At 37.6% G+C, this 24,578-nt stretch overlaps 1 protein-coding gene across 7 annotated transcripts in view; it reads right to left on the reverse strand.

The window, feature by feature from the left end:
• Positions 1-24,578, reverse strand: part of INPP5F (inositol polyphosphate-5-phosphatase F) — an 81,775-nt gene that overhangs the window by 24,439 nt on the left and 32,758 nt on the right. For 4 of the 7 annotated variants that reach the window (XM_057735309.1, XM_057735308.1, XM_057735311.1 and 1 more), the window contains 9 exons: positions 20,820-20,956; positions 11,196-11,324; positions 10,805-10,972; positions 10,631-10,687; positions 8,362-8,560; positions 7,636-7,815; positions 6,697-6,764; positions 1,681-1,805; positions 842-919 (listed from right to left, as the gene is read on the reverse strand). In XM_057735309.1, coding sequence (XP_057591292.1) covers positions 842-919; positions 1,681-1,805; positions 6,697-6,764; positions 7,636-7,815; positions 8,362-8,560; positions 10,631-10,687; positions 10,805-10,972; positions 11,196-11,324; positions 20,820-20,956 — 1,141 coding nt within the window. Of the gene's footprint in view, positions 1-841; positions 920-1,680; positions 1,806-6,696; positions 6,765-7,635; positions 7,816-8,361; positions 8,561-10,630; positions 10,973-11,195; positions 11,325-20,819; positions 20,957-24,578 lie in introns of those variants that run through there. The other 3 variants (XM_057735306.1, XR_009053762.1, XM_057735310.1) reach the window with 3 other exon arrangements.

The raw sequence follows: 24,578 nt of genomic DNA on the forward strand, positions 1-24,578 counted from the left end.
ACCCAGTCAGGAGTCATGCAGCATGCCTCACTTGTCTAATTTCTCTAGCCACCTGTGGCCTTAAAATCTAATCAAATGTTCTCTCCTGTCCTTTAAGCCAATTTCTTCATCCTACATCTCCCGCCTACAGTCTAAGAATCAACTTCCTTCTCTGACAATTTTTATTTTTTTATTTATTTTTAAAATAAATGTATTTATTTTTGGCTGTGTTTGGTCTTCATTGCTGTGCATGGGCTTTCTCTAGTTGCAGCAAGTGAGGGCTACTCTTCGTTGTGGTGTGCAAGCTTCTCACTGCAGTGGCTTCTCTTGTCGCGGAGCACAGGCTCCAGTAGATGTGGCTCGCAGGCTCTAGAGTTCAGGCTCAGTAGTTGCAGTGGACGGGCTTAGTTGCTCTGTGGGCATGTGCGATCTTCCCAGACCAGGGCTCGAACCTGTGTCCCCTGCATTGGCAGGCAGATTCGTAACTACTGCGCCACCAGGGAAGTCCCTCTGACAATTTTTAAATGTCTCAAAACTGAGACCAAATACCTCTAAGCTTTCCTTCTCATGTTAGGGACTAAGAGGAAATGTAGAACATGGAGCACCAGAAGCAATTAAAGAATAGTCATAGAGCACTTCACTCTACTTGGCCCACCATCTGACAACTTTTCTCTGTTCAAAGCTAACAATGCCTAGTGACTAACACTCTCCTGAAAAGGAGAACAGGAATTGGGAAGCAAAACAAGAAAAAGAAAAATCCTTTCTCAGCCTGCTATTATTTTAACACTTAGCAGTACTAGACAAATACATGTGATTTCACAGACCAAAAGTTTGTCAAACTGATTTCTTACGAAATACCTACCAACACCACTTCATGTCAAGAATAATGTCATAAATGGCATCTGTTAGTGTTTGAACATTCTCAAACTTCATTCCTCGGCTAAAATACATGACAAGAGAAAGAAAAAGATCTTTAATTATATTTTTTTAAGCTTAAGATATGATACCTAAGGTTGCTTGAAAAAATTAAAGAAAATTATTACTATAAATATGACATTAACACTACTTTATATAGTCAATTATATAAATATTTATAAGTAATCTGCATTATGAAAGAAAATATGCTTAAGAATACACTGAAACATATCACAGCCATCAGAAGCTTCTTTCCCCACCAAAATGGTCAATACCTAGAGCCAGGATTATGACAAAAGAAACTTGATTTCAGAATACACACAAGTTAAAATTACCATCAAAATGATTGTTGTTTTTCCAGAGTAAACTCCAGTGAAGTTATCCCAAGGGAGAGCAGTGTTACTACAGAGTATAAAGATGAGGCAGCAGGATGATTTTTAAGTAAGGGAACCCTATTACTCCTGCCAAGCTCGAACTCAAGCAGAAAGGAAAAGCTCCAGAAATTCTTAAACTGAAGGATAAAGGGAAAAAAGGAACTCTAAGTCTCCAAGTCATTTTGGAACAAAAAGACTATAAATATTTCAGGAAGAATTAACTTAAATTTTTAGGCAAAATAAAACCCATATGAGAATGGAACTAAGTAAACAAATGATAGTCCTTTCATTTCTAACAATGAGGAGAACAAGATTTTCTTCCCAATAAAGAGAAGAAAAACTAAGGTCCCGGTGTCAGTGTCTACCACAAACATTGGAGCTGATCAAAACTCATCTCAGGAAGCCATCTTACCAGTGCTCATGGAAGTCAAATGAAACATAAGTGAGGTGTGAGTTGTTAAAGAGCAACACTTGCTTCAGGTAAGCATCGCCAATTATTTTCTCTCTTCCTGCCTGGTCTACCAAATTAATAATAACCTGTGAGAGTGAAGAAAAGGAAAAACTTCAGCTTAATCAGACCTCAGGCTCATGATTTTTACTGAATTTATTTAGAAGTATGTTTTAAAAACAATTTATAGCCAGGTTCAGAAATTAATCCACTCAAGCATCAATTTTTTTCCCTATAAAATTAGATTTTCATTTGTTACATTTAGGTTTATGAGAATTTACATTAATGGCATGAACAGCTTTTTTACACATTATACATTTGCAATAACCTATTAGAATACATAATGAAAACAAGTTCCTTTATAATAGCAGATATTTTAAATCTCTAGAATAATTTTTAAAGAAATATACAAGACCTACATGCTGGATACTATGAAATTTTGCTGAAACAAGTAAAAGAAAACCTGAACAAATGGAGAGACACACCACGATGCTAGATGGCAAGATTCAATATTGTATAGATGTCAAGTCTCCCCAGGTTAAACTATATACTCAACAATCCCAATCAAAATCCAATCAGGATCTTTCTACGGACTTGACAAGTTAATTCTAAAGTTTATCTGGAAGAGTGAATACTATGGGGAGAAAACTGAAAACTAATAATAATAAAGGACCTGTCCCATTGGAGAGCAAAATGTACTTTAAACCTACAATGATTAAAACTGTGGTACGAGTGCAGAAAAATGAATGACAACAGAACAGGACAGGTGGCCTAGAAACAGACCTATGTACACTGAGGAATCTAAGCTATGTTTACAACATTCTGAGAGAAATATGGACATACTATATAGGGACTATATACGAACCATACTATACTATAGTGGTATACTATAAATGGTATTGGGATAACTGTCTATTTACATGGGGGGAACTTAAGTTACCCTCCTACACTTTATTATACACAAAATTAATTCTAGATGCATTAATTATCTAAATATTTTTTCTTCAAGTTATAAAAAAGCTAGACAAAATGCTGGGATTCTTCCCTAAAACTGTAGGATGGCACATGACTTTCTAAGCAAAACAAAAACCAGAGAGCATAAAGAAAAAGATGGACAGATGTGACAATGTAAAAATTTAAAACCTCTGTGTACTAAATGACAGTAATAAGCAAAGGTAAAAAATAAATAAAGGACTACCAAGGGGAATATACCTGCAACATAAAAACTATTAATATATAAAGAGTGCTATAAATTCAGTAAGAAAAAAACAGGTAAAGGATACAGAGGATATTCACAACAGAAAATAAGCAAATAGCCAATAAACATGAGACTACAACTTTAAAGAAATGTAAATTTTAAAACAGAAAACCAGTTTTCACCTATAGACAGGCAAAAACTGAAAACTAAATACAGAGAGCATTGGTGAGTGTAGGGGGAAAGGGGCACTGCCTCCCATTGTTGCTGAGAGTGTAAACTGGTGGGATCTTTTTGGAAGCAACTGAGACGTAGCTATCAACCTAAAATAAATATAATGTTTGATCCAGCCATTTCACTTCTAGAACTTTATAAAGCACACAGGTTTTCCAAAATATATAAAAGATGTTTTCTGGAGAATTTTAGAATAGCAAAAGCTATATCCTCAAGGTCCACCAATGGAGAAATGGTTAAATAAGTGAAAACAGTTGCAGAATCGTGTATATGGTATAGCTTATAGCCCTCTTTTGACTTCAATTTTGAATATGTATACATGCATGTGTCAAGATGTTTTTTGTTGCAAGTGACAAATCACTGACAAATCCCAGAACAGAAGTCTGTTCTGAATCTCAGAAGTCTGGAGTTTGCATGGCTTTAGAATTGCTTTATTCAGTGGCGACCAATACCAGCTTCATCTTTGTGTTCTGCCATCCTTGGCATATTAGTCAATCTCCAGGCTAATGACCTAGCCTTGACACAGCTGCAGCGGTACCAATCAAATCCAGACACAACAACCACAGAGGGACTGTGGGTTCCTGTATCTCTTTTTATTAGAGCAGGAAATCTCATCCAGAGCCTTCCAGCAGACTTCCCTTCACATCAGACCTCGTTTGCCAAAGTGCCAAAAACATACACAGGCCCACACCTATACCAATCACAGGCAAGAGCAATAGTAGTGACACCATGACTGAGACAGACCAACCGCAGGCCCACCTCCCAGAGAGCAACTACCCAGGGGATGAGGGTGGATAAAAAAAACCCTCTTGGGGTTAGAAAGGAACAAGTGTCTGCTCAATACATTCGCCTATAAAACTGATGTGCACGATGTGTACAAACAGGCCATGAAAGTCAACAGGGAGCAAGAATGAGGTGGCAAGGAGGCTGTCTCTTCTACTTCTTTTACATACCTCAGTATTGCTTTCTTTAATTTTTATAAGAATTATGTGTTACATTTAAATTATGGTTTATTCTCCTCAATGCTACTTATAATTACACATAGTACGAATACATGAAATTGATTCACATTGTAAAAAATTCAAGCGTGGATAAAGTTCACATCCCTCCTGACCACAACCTAGTCCACAGCCTTCCCTGAAGGCAACTCCTGCTACATGTTTGATGTGTACCCTTTCAGGCCACCTAAATGCATGCCTATATAAATGTGTATGCCGTATGTAGGTGAGAATACACATATGTATGGAAGAGAATTACATATGTATAACCGACACAGTTTTGTTGTGTGGGATTTCTTAAACGGTAACATGCCTTATGCTGTTACATAGTTTTTCTCTCACTCCACTATATGATTTTAAGATCTTTTCACGTTAGTACAAACAGATGTACCTCATCATTTTTAACCATTTGTATCCAACACTTTAGCTATGCTGTACTTTACCCACTGATCTCCTGATGAACAATGAGGGTTTTTTATGCTGCAATAAAGGAGGCTTGTACATGCATCCTCAATTGAACACGTTTCTCTCAGGGAGATTTACATTTCTTTGCCTTGTATTAGAGTTTCAGTTGCTCCACATCCTTGACAAAACTTGTATTTCTCACCATTTTTATTTTAGTCATTCTCATGTGTGATTGGTGGTTTTAGTTTGATGATTAATGAGGTGGAGCACCTTTTCATGTTTATCGGGCTTTGGATATCTTTTTTCATGAAGAGTCTGCTCAAATCTTCTGTCCAATTTTCTTTTGAGTTGCACATCTTTTTTATGGATCTATAGCTGTTTTTAATGTACTCTAGATAAAACTCCTTTGTCATATATATGTCTTCTCCCACTTTGTGAATTGTCTTTCCATTCTCTTAATGGTGCCTTTTAATAATCAGAAGTTTTTTATTTTAGCAAAGTCAAAATTTATCAATTTTTTCATTATGGTTGGTGTTTTTTAAGATTTAATTCTTTAATTTTAATAAACAATATTTATAACATTCATATTAGTATTTTAGTATTCAAAATATTTGATAATTCAATAAAGTTTCAATAAATAATAAAATTTGAATAAAAATTAAACATGTAGTAAAGTCTTTTTTTTTTTTTTCCATTATGGTTAGTGCTTTTAAAGCCCTGTTTAAGACCCAAGGTCAAAAGATGTTCTAGGGGACTTCCCTGGTGATCCAGTGGTTAAGAATCTGCCTGCCAATGCAAGGGAGGCAAATTCGATCCAAATGCAAGGGACATGAGTTTGAGTCCTGGTCAGGGAACTAAGATCCCATGTGCCACGGGGCAACTAAGCCTGAGCCACAGCTACTGAGCCTGAGTGCCACAACTAGAGAGCCCGCATGCCGCAAACTATAGAGCCCACTTGTTCTGAAGCCTGCAGGCCAGGACTAGAGAGAAGCCCATGCAACACACGCAGGAGCCCACGCGCTGCAACTAAGACCTGAAGCAGACAAAAAGAAAAAGAAAAAAAAAAAAAAAAAGATGCTCTATATTTTCCTTTAAAAGGCTTATTGTTTACCCTTTCACATTTAGATCCATATCCATCTGGAACTGATTTCTGTATATGGTATGTAGGATAGATATTAAAAAGTAAATTACTGGACTAACAGTATAAGCATATTTTATTTTGATTGATAATACCATTCAAAATGGCTATAGCAACTTATGCTCCTCCCAGCAATTTGTGAGGGTTCTCATTTCCCCAATTACCTGCCTTTATCTCTTACTATCAAACTTTACATATATTTTTTCAATATGAGGGTTTGCTTTTTATTTCCCTGCTGGGACTTTCTTTGGGATCGTACAAAATTTATATATTAATTTTGGATGAACTGAAATCTATTCAATATTGAGTCTTTCCTTCCAGGAAAATGGTACTTTCTCTCCGTTTATTCAAGTTTTATGTTTTTCAGTAATCCTCCCCTCCCAACACCCTTCTCCCCATATACATGCTATCATTTTTGTATGTTCAGTAGATCTTAGGCTACTTCTTCCTTTTTTTGTTGCTGTTACAAAATGCATCCCATGGCATTACACCTTCAGACTCGTCACTGCTAATGGATAAGAGAGTTACTGATTATTCCATATTAACCTATATGAAATCTGGTCATCTTACTGAACTTGTATTTCACCTAACAGTTCTCAATTGATTCTGGTTTATATGTTCATATACCTACTTATGAATGTATGAATACATAAGAAAGGTGAGCAGAGAAAAAATATATTGAAGGATATATATCAAATTGTTATCTCAAAGAGGTGGACCGTATAGGTGGTACTGAGAGATGCCTTTCATATCTTATTCTAGATACTTCTCAGACTGTAATAATTGAAGTAGACTAATCTCATCTAAAAATCATCTACAGCAGCTGACTCAATGATAATTCTTAAAGAATATGAAGAATACTCTTAATTTATGTGTTCTTTAACATCATGACAAATGCCATTTTGCTTAATTACGAATCGTATAGTTATTCTCATGAAATTTAAAGAAACAGATGCACAACCATTTCTAAAAATATGAAGGAACACTTATGACTACAGATCAACTCCCACCTGTTTTTTGTAAATTTTCAGTTGTTCTTCAAAATGGGCACAGAAATAGGCAACAGTGTCCTTTTCACCTACAAAGAAGTGATACAAAATCTATTTTTCCTTCCCACGTGTAACACAGAAATTAGTGTCCATTCCACCTTTACTCTTACTTTTACATAATTTACTGACAGCCCAAATGTAAGTGAGATTGTCTAAAACCAGCATTTTAAAATGAAATGCTAAGCCGAAGATCTGATTTTGTTTTCCCCAATTACACTAAACTGAAACATACTGAAGGTGGCAACTATGAAACCACGACATTTATATATCCAGCCAACTTGTCAGAAAAGGCTTCATGTAGTTTATAACAAAATAAAAGCTCTTTAAAACAAGGATGTTAAAAACCGAAGTTTTATTGAATTTTCACAAATATAAATTTTGAGAGAAAAATATTCTGTAAACAATTTTTAAAATCAACCTCTTTCAGTAATCTAATTAGGTTGACATGACTTAGCTATTCCAGTGCTAAAGTTAAAATACTGGAAGAAATTAAATCCTTAATAATTAAAACTTTTCCCAGCAAAACATATGAGTAAAGGCATCCTATCTATTCCTCGTAGATGCTGTCTTGTTTTCTTGGTTCTATAAATGCTGGCTATATTTACACTTTTCCAAAATTAAGCATGTAATAAAGTATTCTTCAAAGAAAAGATAAATTAAAATCTGTGAAATAAGCTCTTTTTTGTTCTATTTTGGAATTTTTTTTATTGTTAATTACTTAAATTGTCAACAACCATTACTACTTCTGTGATTACTGTATCACTTACTAAATGTCACCGATGAGTTACTGTTTTAAATGAAGTATCTGGCAAAACAGATCCAAACCTATGAAGTATCTAATATTTTAAAAATATTCCCTCTGAAATCATGGTTTGCAAACCAAATAACTGGCAGGCTTACTTCTGTCCAGCCGAGGTCTTGGGTTATATCGATACCCAACCTGGCTCCAAAACACAGGCACAGAGCCTCGTGTCTGAATAAATGACAAGGTATGATTATGCACGTGAATTAACTGCTCAGTCTCCACATAATTTGCAACATTTCCATTTTTATCCACTCCTCTTCGTTTATAACGCATTCCTAAAAGAAAATTAAAACAGCAACATTAAAAAAAAACAATTAGTCTCACTAGATATGCTTCTTAACCAAATCTGTGTCTTTCAGGATCGCCTTGGGGATCTAATGTGCAACTGCCAGGCAGAACAGTATCAACTCACCCAAAATCATGTCTGTATTCATCACTGTTTTTTTAAAAGTTGAAGCTGAGATAGTTCCTGTGAACTGAAAGAGGAGGGTTTTCCCAAAGGTGTGAGCACTCAGGAAGGATTTATTACTGTGATACAGGCTGTCAGTAGGCACAATGGTATTTAGAAGCACATCCCAAGTGACTTTCTGCTCTTTCCATATATACACACACCTCCTTTTCTTTTCCCTTTTGTTAACTCTCTCCCATTCACTTCTCTCCAAAAAATTGGTCCCCAATTACATCATACTATTGAGAGTCACTGAGCACTTTGAAGCCAACTGTGTTTCCAAATCCATTATTGTCATTAGCATTTCAATACATCTGCAGATGTTCCATCCTCACATGGATTTGATTTGCACACTACTACAACCTCCACTTACCTGCTCTGTGTCTACTTCGGCGTGAAATGAGAGCCACTAGAAAGCGTGGGTGAATGTCATCTACACAGGTGGACTCCTGCGGGGGAGTCTCTGGGCTGCTTTTCTCATCATCTGATGACTCATTATAATTAACCACAAGTTCTTCAATCTGCACAAACCCTTGGATAATGGGGATAATCCAAAAGTCCACATCCGGTGTCTGAAAATAACATGAACATCATGTTGTTTCTGTTCTGTAGAGCACTGCTACTTTCTTAAACCCAGGCAGTAGTTAGCACATGCTTGTTAGTTTATTAAAAGCAGAAACCTTCCATCCTTTAACCATATTTCTGCTTATCGGAGAACACTAAGGAATGGGTGGAGGGGAGAGCCTTTCCTTGCGTCTATGGTAGTCATTCAAGAAGAGCTGCCTGAGAGGGACCATACAGCATAGGAGCCAGACTGCTAGGTACAATTTCAAGCTCCACTACTTACCCCCTCACTCAGGTGAATCACTTAACCTCACCATGCCTCGAGACATTCTGCTTTGTGAAATGAGGAAAACGACAAGTTCATAAGGCTGTTGTGAAGATTAAACGAGTAAAATCTAAGAGCGTTTGGCACAGTGCCTGCCATATAGTAAGGATTTAACAAATGTAGCTATTATGGTTACTCCTGTTGGTATAGAAGAAAATAAAGCTTAAAGGTTTATTTTCAATTGGCAATCGTATTAAGCCTTTAATAAAATACAACCAACTCTGATCACTTTCTCATGAAACATAGAGGTCTATTCTACTCTCTAGAAAAAGGCTTGCTTTGCCAAGTTAAAATCCAAGTAGTCAGTGAACCAAAAAAACAAGAACAAATCCTTTCCATGAATATCTTATTTTAAAAAGTTATTCAATGTAATTAGCAGAGTATTAATTAGAGATTTCCTCTTAGTCTTTCAGACTAAGAATACTCAGATTTATCAACTGACTGTATGCAGGGACAGTAAAGGATGAAAAGAGCTCCAGGGAAGTGTTCCTAGTCCCTCCTTCCCTCTCATCTCCATATCTGTATGTAGCCTTAATCTCAGCATCAACTTCAAATCCACCCCTTCTTCCACAGCCATATGCTCTAGGTCCCATCTCTCCATTTTGTTTCATGGAGCCTGCAGATCCTAGGATCCTAGGAAGGTGGTTAGGGTTGAAGATAGTAAAGCGAAGGGTCTATCTATATTCATTATTTTTACCACCATTCTCATTATTTGTATTTCTGTTCTGGCAATAAATACAAAACTCTCGACAGGAACAGAGATATGTATGCTGCCAAACGCCATCATTACTGTAAGTATCAGTTTTAAATGGTAATGCTACATCTGACAAAAATTCTACGAAACACATTAAAGCTCAATATGTCAGCCAACAGGACAAATACTCATTATAGACACGCTTATTTTTCTCCCCTATCATTGAGTTTTGGTGGTCATGGTTTGATCAGCATCTTAAAGAGAGGGGAGAACATTTAAGAGAGGGGAGAGCATTTAAGAGAGGTGAGCCATGACAGCTACCTAGTTTTAGACACCATCAGATAAATAAGTCAAAATCATTTATACTAACCACCACCAACAGGGAGAAACAGTAAGAAAAAAATGTTTGCACTTTCTGAAAGGTTAAGAAAAAGATCATTTGTGACCCTATTCAGCTTTTTGCTCAATTTGTATCCAAAACAGTAACTGGCACATGGCCTCCTTTCTATAAATATTGGTTGATTGACTGAATAAATGAGTTGTCTTTGGACAGTCATAAGTTTTCAACGTTCATGACAGAGTAAAGGAAGAAGGTAACTATTAAACCGCAAGGAACCTCATGCAATAATCTCAGAATATTCCCTGTCTTCCCTGATTCAAATACTGGTAATACTGGAACGTTCTTAGAGATTTGTCTACTCAATTTCCAGATGAGGAAACAGGAAAGTTAAATGCTGCTACTGTATCACTAAAGGAAAACTGGGCTTCAACACTTCCAATGGGTACAAAGTATCTTTTAAAAGAACTCTATGGATTTAGTTCCACAGCCTTAAATTATGACTGTTCCATGGGAACCTGCTAAAAAGATAAATAAGCCTGTGGCTATACAGTTGAATTGTGAACTGCCTTAAAATAGTTGCCCTGGTTTTCCCTAGCTAAATAATTCCCATTCTGCGAGAGAAAACATTACATAAGATTTTAAATTTATTTTAGTACAACTTAAAAATATTTGCTTAACAAGTCTAACTACCTTAGAATATTTCAAAAACAACTACTCACACCAATCTCAGTAAGGTCTTGTATCATATATTTATTCCAAAAAAATCGGTCATCGACCTGGAAAAGGTAGAAAACAAACAGCTCAGAAACAAGTTGTTTCAGTTTTCCTATAGAAGCTAAAAGGGTCCATAAACTGTTCTGGGGGCAAACCCAGCTCTGAGCTGTGAAAGGTACCTTTTGCCAGAGGGGACGGGGGTCACTCTCCCCAGCACTCTGCCTCTGCACTGAATTGGTCAGGTCATAGGTCAAGCTATAGTAAAAGGACTCTGAGTCCATGAACATCTTCAGCAACTCCTCTAGTAATCTTCTCTCCAACTTCTCCTTTTCTTTACTTTCCTTAACCTGTAAGAAATGAATCTACTATTACTGCAGGAATTAAATGTAAAGCATCATGTGGATACCATGCAACTCAATAGGATAAAAGTGAAAAATAATCCCAAGGACATGTAGAGACAGTGCTTTAATGTAACAAGCAGTTTGAAAATAAGTTTATTAGCAGGAAAGTCACCCTCAATTTAAAACTAATCAAAGATGTAGTCCAAGCCCATATCAATTAAAGTCTTACTTTCTTTTTATTAGGAGCAGACACATTGGATTTAATATTCGTAAAGGTCTTTAGCAGAAACTTTGAGTCATCAGGAGATGGTACAATCTTCTCTGGTTTGTTAATTCCAAAATGATGCTTCTTACAGAGCTAAATAATTAGGAAGAGAAAGAGAATTCATTATTACTAATATCTGCTTGCTAAATGTTCAAGTATGAGTGCAGAAGTGCTGCTACTGCTCAAGCATTGTGGTTAAAACCTCAAGAGCAAGTAAAATGACCAAGCAGACAACTGATATTAGAAAACGCAGCTGTGGTTTCAAGGATTAGAAAGCTACAAGAGAGGATAAGCAATGAATACAGGGCAGGATGTACTTAGGATTTAGGGGTAGAAAATTCAAGTTAGGATCATAACTATAATAAGTTCTTATCTAATATAACTGAAGAATAAAATGCTCTGGTTGGGGTTCATTAATGCTTTAAAAAATTGGCATCTAAAATTAACATTAGTGTAAAATACACATTTTCTATGCTCTAGGCACATTTCTTTACAGCAATCTGTGCTAAATATTCATGCTACTTGAGTGTTTTGGGTGAGAAGATGCCAAAAGTCTGCTCTATTGGGAATCTTAAAATCTGGACATTTCAACCACTCTTTCTCCTCCTATCTTCACACACACTAATGAAATCAGCATAAACACACACTCCTTGGGTCCACAGATTAAATTTGAAGAAGCAGAAAGTAGGGGCTGCAGGAAATGTGCAGTCCAACCGACAAAGGTGAGGAAGAGGATGGGAAGGTGTTAAGAGAAGGGCACAGAGGTTCTAGAGATGACTACTTGGTTAGTCATACATATAATTTCATGTCACTCAACACACAGAGCAAATATTCTGAAAGGGACACAAAGATTCTATTAACCATATGCAGAGTAACTCCAGTTTTTCAGTACACTGATTTTATTGCTCTGCTAAGTGGTAGACCCCTGTTAAGAGCTAACAGTTACTAAATGGTTATTACAAGTAGTGTCTTACTTATCTATTACTAGATAATAAACAGGATAAAAAAAAACGAGAGAACAAAAACTAGCTCAAGTTTTGATTATAAATTTTTTTTAAAAGGGAGGGGGCTGTTTCTGTTTTATCAATTTGGAAGCAGAGACTGATAACGGAACCAGGAATTCAGATGTAATGCGATCTTACGGGTTTTTTGCATTTTCAAAGCTATGGCTACCAAACACTATTCACAGGGATTTCACAACCTGATTACAACTTTACACTCCTCCTGGCCTACCAGTGAAGACAAGGCAACCAAAGGTGAAGTAAAAAAGATCTATAGCCATCCTGCCAAAACCGAGCTAACTTAATTTCCCTTCAAATAAGCAAACTAACCAGATCTTGAGACGATGGGGAAGGAGAGAGAATCAAGCATACAGGTGTTGCTCTAGCAATTCTCTCCTCTCTCCTCTTTCTGCCTGATCACTCCCACCAGCACAGAAACACACTGATATTTCTCTCCTCTAACACCTTCACTTAACACTCTTCCTATGCCAGCTAGGGTCCTCTAACATGGGTGTCACCAATGACCTCCACTTGGCTAAACACAGGGGTAGATTCTCGGTCCTTAGCTGCTCAGCAGCATTTGACACAGTTCATCTCTCCCTCATTCCTCTCTGATACACTGTCTCACTTGGCTTCCACTGGTCTCTCTTTACCTCTTTTACTGGTTCCTTCCTGACCATTTGACTTCTTAATGTCTTGGTACCTCAAGGTTCTGTCCTTGACCCCTTTCTCTATCCGCATTCACCCCCTCAGCGATTTCATCCAGTCTCATTGCTTCAAATACAATCTACATGCCAACCCTTCCCTCCCAGCGGCACATTTCCAGCCCTGCTCTTTCCCCAAATTCTAGAATCACAAATCCCAATATTTCCACTTGGGTCTCCACCAGGCACCTCACACTCAACATGTCCAGAACTAGACCCTCATCTTCCCTCCTATGCCTTCACCTCCCACGGCTCTCCTCCCCTTGCTCACTCCACTCTACCCACAGCAGCCTCCTTGCTGGTCCTCAGCATGTCAGGACTACTTCCACCTCGGGCCTTTGTTCTAGCTGTTTTCCCCGCCCAGACATCCTCTCCCCAGATATCTTACCATAATCTCCACATCTGGCACTCCACCCACCACTCTTACTGCACTCAACTTTTATTACCCATAGTGTTTATTACTTTCCAACATATGACATAATGTAATTATGTTAATGTTTATTGTCTGCCCCGCCCCCACTATAATGTAAGTTCCATAATGGCAGAGATCTTTGTTTTATTGACTTATGTATCTCCAGGGCCTTAGCAGTATCTGGTACAGGAGGTCTCAAAAAACCTTTGTTAAATGAATGAATGGGCTCTGATGCTACAAATGTAAGTGGTAACCTCCAGATTCACACACAGGGCATAAAAGTAGTCCTGGGAAACCATCACTCCCCTTCTTCCATGAATACACCTCACACACCCTCCCTCCACCCCCAACCTTGGTTAGTGCAGAACTACTGGGGCAGCAGAGAAGCGCTCCTGTTAGTCCCTGCTGCTACTGCCTGTGGCACTGAGCAGTTGTTGGCTAGTGATTTTTATACAGAGTGTTAATAACTATCTAGTCATATTAATAACACCTTCTTTAAAAAGTCTGAAAACATACCTTAAACCAAATTATGGATTGTTACAATTTTAATACTCAAATGGGATATTATGCACCTGTCAGACACAGTTATTCCTTAAGAGCATTCAAGCCAGCAATATTTTCCCCCAGGAATATATCAAAGATGATTCTAAATATCTAGCTATTCTAAAGTAATCGTGTGGCAGCACATCTAGTCTGCACCCACACTCTCCTCACTCTCAGGAGGATGGGAGTTCTTTTTCTCTGTAAGGCTACTTTCCTGCTGTGCTTCCTCTAGGATCAGGACCTTGACCTGTCATTCACCCCCTCTCTCCTCTGTTCCAACCTCTCTCTACTAGCCCCTTTCCTACCACCTTTTAATATTGTTCAAGTTCACCAGAATCTTTTTTTTAAATCCACCCCTCAACCCTGAAATCTCTGTGAGCTAGCAGGGTACAGTGTCACAGTCACTGGAACTGTGAGGACTGCAGTCCGATTGGGTAGGTCAAGGAGTAAAGGCCAACAAAACTGCTCAGGCAGAGTGAAACAAGGACCCTCTCACTCTGAAAAGCACAAACCTTATGACTGTCTAAGAATGGGGCACTAATGATCACTCCCTGCTGTCTCTTCACCTGGCCCCTATGACACCTGTCTCTCTGGGCTCTTTCCCCACCTCTGTTTCTTCTTCTTTGTTGGTATCTCTATCTCAAAGATGATGGTGGTTCCCAGTGTTCCGTCCTTAGCTCTCTTTCCATCCTTCCTGCTCTGTCGAGAAAATTTCATCCTCTTTTCTCATTTTAACTACCACTAAGTTTAACTCTACATTTCTAACTCCACTCTTTTGCTCTGAGCTCATGGCCCCAAAATACAACATCTCCCCACTACTGAGACACTAGTCTCTCAAAGTCAGCATCTCTAAAACTGACCAACGTCTGTTTTGTACATCTTGTTCCTTCTCTGGTATGCCCTATCTCAGGCAGTGACTACACCACCCACTGGATCACTTAAGCAAGAAACCTTGGAGTCATCTTCCATTATTCTCTCTGCTAAAGTCTCTCCTATCAACCCCAACTACTTTATGCTGATTGTTATTAACTCAGATCCTTACCTTTTGCCCAGACCAGTGTTTCTCAAGGGAGGTGCTACTGGCTTAACAGACAGGAGAATTCTTTCATGCAGTTATTCCACTTAGCGTAGACTACCTAACGGCCTCCTTTCATGAGCTGAGGAGTCCCACTCCAGTATCAGGCTTATAGTACTGAACATGGCTCCAGGCCCCCATCTCCAATACAGCCCTTTTAGTCCCCTGTATTGTGTAGGGACAAAATCTCCACCCACCACTGTCTGCTTATGCATCCAGAACCTAGGAGGTCTATGGACTCTGTTTGATCTACTATTCCACTTACAGTCTATGAAGATAAGATTTCCCTCTTATGAAGACTTTTTCCCAAGCCTGGAAATAAGCCTTCTTTGTTTTTCTTCCCTTTTCTCCTTTTTCAATCTACCCTCTTCCTGAGCTTGGAACAGAGTTGATATAGGCCCAACAGAATTTCCTTATCAACAACTCCAAAATTCAAAAAACTCTGAACCCTGAAAGTTTTTTTTAAAGTTTGTTACAAGCTCATCTAACGACAAAATAATCCCTGAACTATGCGGCAATTTATAGTCATCATTTACCTTCCTTAGAATGAATATTCATATGATTCTTTAAAAAGTATGAATGTGTAGTTTTGTACAGTAACGTTCCAGACTCACTGCACATATATAGAATACAAGGAATAACCCTTTACAAAGCCCCCAAAACCTGAATTCTAAAACAACTACATCCCCAAAGCTTTCAGATAAGGATTGTGATCTGCAAAGCAAAGCACAGTCACCAAACCATCTTATCCAGAAGTCTGTCTCTGTCTCTTAAAACTGATTTTCCTAAACAGAAATTTAAAATACTTTAAACATAAACATTTTCAATGAATATTTTAGAATCTTCCATACACACAGCTAACTTTAGAAAAGAAAGTATAGACCACTATTTTTTAAAAGAGGTTAAATTCAGGCCCACCAAGAAATAGGAATACAGACAATTACGTCTTAGGATCCCTTCCAGTCCTAAGATGCTTTGTTTATACAGAGCTCTTGGGATTACAACACATAGTGTGGACCGTGGGATCACCTTCCCTTTTCCAGAGGCCCAGCCAGTTCTGTGTAATATGTGCTTAGGCGCCTCTCACAACATTCATCACACAATCTCAAAAAGAAAACCACCACCACAAGGGCCACGGTGCTCCCCCTAGCTTTTCTACCACTTTAGCAACTTACATCTCACAACCAAGATTAAGGGCTGATGTTGCTGCTGCCATATAGGAAAAGGAAAATAAATTTTACTTTAAAAGTTGGTATCTATCTATGTCCATCTGGAGCTAAAATTTTAAACAGATGTCTAATGGGAAACCAAATATGATGCAGTTATCTAGTAAGGCAATGAGATACAGCAAATAAGATATGCAGATATAGAACATAAGCCTATAAAACTTTAAAGGATGTTTTTTCAAAAGAAAGAGTATCTATGTTCTCATTTATTTGAACCCCACAGATCCTTCATAGCCTTGTATAGATCTTTTTTATTTTATTTTTTTAAATTTTTTGGATGTGCTGCATGGCATGCAGGATCTTAGTTTCCTGACCAGGAATCAAACCTACACTCCCTGCAGTGGAAGTGCGGAGTCTTAACCACTGGACTGCCAGGGAAGTCCCTAGATTTTGTTGTTGTTTTAGTGGCACACTGCTTTGAAAAACAGTCCTGGCAGGTCCTCAAAAGGTTAGACACAGTTACTATATGACCCAGCAATTCCACTCCTAAGAGAAACAAAAACAAGTGTCCACAGCAGTGTTACTCATAACAGCCCCAAAGTGAAAACAACCCAAATGTCCATCAACTGATGGATGGATAAATAGAATGTGGTATATCCATACAACAGAATAAAAAGGAATTAAGTGTTGACACATGCTACCACAAGCACGAACCTTAAAAACATGGTGCTAAATAAAAGAAGCCAGTCACAAAAGGCCACATATTTTATGATTCCATTTATCAGAAATATTCAGAATAGACAAATTTATAGAGACAGAAAGTAGATTAGTGGTTGCCTAGGATTTGCCTGGGGTTTGGAGGGAACTGAGTGACTGCTAATGAGTGCAAGGTTATTTTTAGAGCAATGAAAATGCTCTAAAATTAATTTCTGGCTATAGTTACAAAACGGTGAATATACTAAAAACCACTGAATTATCTGCTTTAAATGGGTGAACTGTATAATATGAAAATTATTTTAAAAACTGGCAAACAAATAAGCTATATAACTAAAGTAAAAAGTCAACTGAGGTAGAAAACTAAAAATTCTATTAATTCCCAACTCTGAAATAAAATTCCTTCTGCTCCAATAACAGAAGACAGAAGAGGCCCCAGAAAATCTGAGAACAGTGACCACACTAAAGAGCCCAAGGGTCCTGCTGGGAGGGGCTGGGAGCAGTGGGTATTCAAACTGACATACAGGCATCCTAATTACAAAGACATACTAAGAAGACGTAGAATCAGTTTTGTTTAAAAAAGTCGTCCGTGCATAAGATATGTGTGGCCATGAGAAACAATAGAAATTAAAAAAATAATAGGAATTAAGTAGGAAAAAATATGCAAAGATGCAAAAAATAAAAACTATTCTGAAAATTTGAAAGTAATATTGCTCCTCCAAAGAGCAAATGGAAACAAGCATTAAAACTCGCCAGAATACTGACAATGATTATTTCTAAGGGGGTGGGGGTTCCTCCTCCTCAGTTACAATTTACCATATAATTAAAAAAAAAAAAAGAGGACTTCCCTGGTGGCACAGTGGTTAAGAATCCGCTGACCAATGCAAGGGACCTGGGTTTGATCCCTGGGCGGGGAAGATCCCACATGCCGCAGAGCAACTATGCCTGAGCGCTACAACTACTGAGCCTGCTCTCTACAGCTTGTGAGCCACAACTACTGAGCCCATGTGCCACAACTACTTAAGCCTGCACGCCTAGAGCCCGTGCTCCACAACAAGAGAAGCCACTGCAATGAGAAGCTTGTGCACCACAACGAAGAGTAGCCCCCACTCTCTGCAACTAGAGAAAGCCCACGTGCAGCAATGAAGACCCCACATAGTCAATAAACAAACAAAAAAACAAACCCCCAAAAAAACCCACAAAAATTATGCTTCTAAATGCTCCTTTTAACTGAAGTTATATGGAAATTGAATTAAAGATACCAAACACTTAAATTAACATGCCAGAAAATAAGCAAACAGTTCGTGATTTTTAACATAGCTGTTCTTTGCCCTTCCTCCTATTGTTCACTGTTGTAAAGCTCTATTACCATAAAATAGGATTAAAGGAAGGGGAAAAAAGGCTTAAATGCAAATTTCTAAAATTGTATTCTCTTGAGAGGAAGGCATGCCAAACTATCACTAAAATGGGATCTGGAAATACTTTATCTCTAATCACGTTTACCCCTAATTAGCAAGTGTCATTACATATTTCCAACTCTTAACATGGACCGTACTTTTAGTACCCTGGCAAGTGCCATAGCTCAGACTGTCCAATGGTACTGTAAAAATTCTCAGCTCTGTGGGGGAATATCTCATTTCATCTGTATTTGAAGATAATCTCATTCATTTGAAAGTATCAAGAGAAAAAAGGAAAAGTCCTCAGAATAAAGATATTTTAAAAGCTTTCATCATATTCGCATCTTTGTGTCTTAAAATTCTATTAAATGTTATTTCCTAAAGATTTCTCCCCCTCTACCTCCTGTCATTTACACAATAGTCAGTTACTAATCGCAAATGTAACAGATTAGTGACCACAAAAGGGCATAAGAAAACCTCCCAGAAAAACTCAGCAAGAGTCCCATCCAGTTCCCCAGGTTAGGACAGCTCATTTCTCCAGGGTGGGGAGTGCCAGATGCGCAAACTGATGACGAGCAGGTGACCAAGGTGCTGGACGAGCTGGTCCCTGCTCTAAATCTAACTCCCAGGGCCCCCAGGCTTAATGCTCAAAGCAGCATGCTGCCCAAGGGGTGCTAACCCTCAAGGCAAAGGCTGGTGACAGGAAGCCACACTGCCCTTTCAATTTGTCAGCAGTCATCCAAAAGACACAAGTTTACTGGCTTAGTAAACGGATACAATTTTTTTAGTCTGGCCGGCTTCGCTAAAATAAAATGCAAACAAAAACTGCAAACACCTGTTTTTAATATGTCCAACTGCCACCTAAGTTATTTGTCTCAGATCAGCAATAGTGAATAGTATTCTATTTCTAGTACCAATTAAAGGAAATAAGTACTCTAAACTTTTTGATTCCTGTAACGAGTAGAATATTAGTGTCCTCCTAAATTCATTTTAATGTTGGTTTCTTAAAATTAGATTGTCAAACTTCCAGCAAAATCTGAGGCATAAAAATAACTATATTATTAATAGGCATACCCATTTTACTGTGCTTCACAGATATAGCTTTTTTTTTTTTTAAATAAAGGTTTGTAGCAACCCTGCGTCAAACAAGTCTACTGGCGCCATTTTTCCAATAGCATTTACTCACTTCATGTCTCTGTGTCACATTTTGGAAATTTCCACAAGATTTCAAACTTTCTCATCATTATTACATTTGTTATGGTGATCTGTGATTAGTAATCTTTGACGTTATTGCGAAAAGACTGACTCACTGAAAACTCAGACGATGGTTAGCATTTTTTTAGCAATGGTATTTTAAAATTAAGGTATGTACATTATTTTTTTAGGCATAATGCTCTTGCACACTTAACAGACTACAGTATAGTATAAACATAACTTTTATATGCACTGGGAAGCAAAAGGATTCATGTGAATCATGTTATTATGATAATTTGCTTCATTGCAATGGTCTAGAACCAAACCCACAATATCTCTGAGGTATGCCTGTACTTATTTTTTTAAACAATTTAACCCTGTCCCCAAACTTCCTTCGCAGGAACTCAGCCTAGAAAAACATGTATTGAGTTGTGCGGCAGTGGGCACTATGTTACCCGTTACCTGATGTTCAGGTAACAGGGTGGCAAGCTCAGCAGAGTGAAACAGGACCAGACGGCCTGAGTCCAGGTCTGGACAGCACCACGTGTGCGCTGTGTGATTAATCCCTGGACAAGCCTTCTTTCTTCACCTGTACAACACGGACTGTAACAGTGCCTGCTTCATCGGACAGCCCAGAGGGTTAACTATGATAATCCAATTCTTAACCCTCAGGGTCTGCCTGGCACATCACATGGTGATCAAAGCAGGCTAGGACTGTGACAGAGCGATGACATCCCTAGATGCCCCATCCCCACACCCACAGCAGACATGATACACATGCTTTCATGGGTTGCTTCTGCCAGGCAGTGGTGGCACAGTGTGGAGACATACACTGGCCCTGGGCAATCTCATTATCTCAGCCCTAAGTCACTCTACTTGTAGGCTTGATTTCCTCTTGGAAAATGAAAAAGTCTCAAGAGATCAGTGATTTTTCTTAAAAAAAAAAATTACAAGAGAAATATAGCCTTCGAAAATTTTCAAGAAATACAGATAAAATAAAATAAAATAAAAGTTAAACCTCACCTTATTGACTCCCCCTACCCCAAATCAATTTTCAAACTGTGCTATGCAGAGTCCTAGGGATCCCTAGAAGCAGAAGGTGGCTTTCCAGCAGAGGCCAAGTAGGCAGGGCCCAAGAACCCCTCTATCTCCATCACTACCTCAACAAAAGCGACTCTGCTTCTGTGCATCTTATATACTGGATTTCACAAATCTTGAAGGTTCCACTACCAAAGTGAAGGCTGAAAACCACAGGATTAAATTACTCTAAAGATATTATCCAGCTCTAAAACTCTATGATTCTGCTCTGTTAAACCAAATCTCCATAGTTGCCATCATATCTATATCAAGTCTCCATAAAATTTCCTGAGACTTCACCTTACCTCTAGCTCAAGATCCTGAGGTTCCATTTCAGAAAGTGATAGCACAGCAATTTTGGTAACTTTACAGACTTCATGGTCTCCTGGAAGTTTACCCACCAAAGCTTTCTGCCGAATTAAAATAAGCCACCACGGTAGATCTGAAAGAGAAAAGTCATATTTAATGTCTGGTTTCTATAAAGTGGTACTGTCCTGGCAAGCTGAAGGTGAATAATCAAACACAGTGTGCAAAAGATACAACCCTTTAAAGTTCAGAGCACAACAAAAATATAAAAATGGCCCTTAAATGTATGAAATGGAGATGTAAATTACATCAATGGAGATGCAAATTAAAATGTTGCATTCCCATTCTCACCCATCAGCTTGGGGATAATAAAAAAATACGACAGCACATTCGCAGGCAAGGCTGTGGGAACCAGGCACTCACATAGTGCTGCTGGGAACACAAACAGATACAACTTTTCTGGAGGGAAATTTTGCAATAAGTTAAAATAAAACATATGCACTTACCTTTTAACCTAGCAATCCCACTCTTGCAAATTTACCCTGAAAACATACCTCAACAATACAAAAGTATACACACTCAAATCTATTCATGCAGCAGTTTATTACTGCAAAATAGTGGAAACAACCTGAATGCCCAGATGTAAGAGAATGGCTAAATAAACCATAGCACATCTATGCAGCAGAGTACTATGCAGCTGTAAAAAAAAGACTTAGAAGCATTTTATAAACTGATAAGTGATTCCCAGATATATTAAGGGGATAAACTGGATATATTATTAATATACAATAAGGGTATTATATAATAAGATATAGTATTAAATCAAAGCACAAAAGAGTATCTAGAGTGCGCTACCTTTTCTGTAAGAAAGAAAAAATATGCACATATCTGCTCATTTGTACAAAAAAAAAAAAAAAAAGAGGAGAAATTAGAAATTAACGAGATTGGTTACCAAACAAGGGGTATGTGAAAATGAGATGGAAGGAAGAGACAACAGGAGTGGGATAAAAGGGATCAGGGGAGTGACATTTCTCCGAGTATACCCTTTCACATAGTTCTGACTCTTAGAATCTTGGTAATGTTTCACATCTGCTCAAAAACAAGTAGTTCAAATTAATCAGAATGTGGAGGCAACCCAAACCAAAATGCAAAGAGTAACTCAACTTTGCTACAAGTGGAAAATGTAACTGTAATGTAGGTGATAAGGAAGAAAAAAAACTAATCTAACTTTGGAAAACAGTATTTTGCAAGGATAAAGACAAAAAGAACTGTATACAATATTGTGCTCTGGTTAGCAAATTATTTTTCTGAGCGGTATAAGTTAGCAATTCCAAAACTACTTTATGTGTACACTAGGACCGAGTAAATAAGTAAATATATTAAAGGAAGCAGGAGAAGGGTATAAAGTAAATGAAAGAAATATTTAATAAATACAAGAAAGAAAGAAAATTTCTAGAAGCCTAATAGCTATCTTTCCAATCCAAACTTCTACTTCTCACAAAAGTTTTATTTAAATGAGAAATGGTCTATGAAAGCAGCATGCAAAAGCAATTTTTCATTTTATGAGGCTATACTCTTTAAAAATACTACCTAGTTAGTACCAAAAATAAAAATAATTGAAACAGTGTTTCAGCAATTTCTTATTATGGAAAAATAACACAGTGGATATATATTCTCCTTATGAAAAAATTTTTTTAAAAAGTTATATAGAGTATTTTAACTTCCCTCTTCTTCCCCCCAAATATTAATCAACTCTCATTTTAGGGATAGTGCTTTGGAGATGTGCTTTAAGCATTTCATAAATGCAAGAGTTTGGAAACGTTTCATAATTCTTTATAAAACAGGGTGGAAATCTACTCCAAAGTTTCAAGGGTTTTACAGGTCATTTCATTATCCATTATCATTAAACTTTAACCAAGGACCTACCATGTGCTGGGAAGTACATCAGGCATGGATTAAGGTTACCAAACACCTAGCACACAATAAACAAAGCACATAATGCATAATAAACTGTTGAATGTTAATACAGTCTGTTGAATAAAAAGAAATCCTTGCCACAGGTCTCTTAACCTCAGAGGAATAATTTCTATTTTACACTGAATAATTTAGAGTGTTGGCAGATGATCAGACAAGCCAACATTAGGAGGCTCTTTTCCTAGTTTATGCCGTCTTGCTTTCATATTAACATTAAGAATTGTGATTTTAAGAAATTATAGCAATAAGGCTTCCTAGGTGGCACAGTGGTTAAGAATCCACCTGCCAATGCAGGGGACATGGGTTCAATCCTTGCTCCAGGAAGATCCCACCAGGAAGATCCCACATGCCGTGGAGCAACTAAGCCTACGCGCCACAACTATTGAGCCTGCGATTTAGAGCCCGTGAACCACAACTATTGAGCCCATGTGCTGCACCTACTGAAGCCCACACACCTAGAGCCCGTGCTTCACAACAAGAGAAGCCACGGCAATGAGGAGCCCATGCACCACAACGAAGAGTAGCCCCCACTCACCGCAACTAAAAGAAAGCCTGCGCACAGCAAAAAAAAAAAAAAAAAAAAAAAAGACCCAACACAGCCAATAAAATAAATTAAAAAAAAAAAAGAAATTATAGCAATGACAAAAACAAAATGTGCACAAATATAATAATGTCTTTCCAATAAGCCACCTAATGGTACGGTACCAAAAACATAAAAATATTACATTTCAAACGGAGGTTTTACCCCATACATAGACTCACTTGGAAAACCAAAAGGCATGCTTTTTTTTCCCACAAAAACATTGGTATTGTCGATATTGAAATTCAACTTACAAACTCAAATACATTTAAAAATAAAATATGCATAGTTTTAGCTAGCTACTCAAACACAGCAACTGTGAAAAACTGAGGTGCTTCTATTAAAAAAAATTACAGACTGAAGTTCAGTATACCTGAGGGATTATAATGAAGACTAAGTCTGAGAAAATACAATGTAAATGATCTCAAACAACAGAAAAAAAAAATTGTCAATAATAGCTTTACCCTTCTCAGAGAAGCCTCAATGTTCTGGACTCTGAGGTCAGAACTCAGACCCAAATTTTAGCTGCATTATTTATTTGTCATGTACTTCAGCACAGTACTTAACTGTTCCAATTCTTGGTTTTCTCATCTGTAGAATGGGATAAAACCACCTATTTCAGAGAATATCTGTGAGAACTAAATAATTTTTCTAATTCATGTTGTTATTACTAAGAACTAATGTTTACCAGGTAGCAAAACATACGATAAAGCTATGGTAAATAAAACAATGTGGTGCCAGTATAGGAATGGACAAATGAATTCCAGAAAAAGAACAAAGACAGACACAGACCCATGTAAATATGGGCATCTAGTAAATGATGATAAAGAGGGGGAAAGCATGGTGTGTCAATAAGTAGTGATGAAATACATACTGAAGTATCTGCAGACAAAAAAATATATATATGTGTGTATATATATATGGAATCTGCTTTGAAATAATTTAGACACTGGGGAGTGCGGGGACCATGAATAAAAATGTCTTTTTGTAGCTGATTTCCAACCAGCTCTACAAATTGCACTGGGTTAATATCTCAAAAAGTATTTTAACATAGTTTCCTGTCTTACTGTTTTCAGTCTTATACACTGATCAAAACTAAAAAACTGAAAGATAGATAAGGAAATCAATATTTACTAATTATAATCTAAGTAAGTTGGGATGATGAAAATGTCCTGGAATTAGATAGTGGTGATGGCTGTACAGC

Source organism: Hippopotamus amphibius, chromosome 5, assembly GCF_030028045.1.
Source record: "Hippopotamus amphibius kiboko isolate mHipAmp2 chromosome 5, mHipAmp2.hap2, whole genome shotgun sequence".
Taxonomy (NCBI): domain Eukaryota; kingdom Metazoa; phylum Chordata; class Mammalia; order Artiodactyla; family Hippopotamidae; genus Hippopotamus; species Hippopotamus amphibius.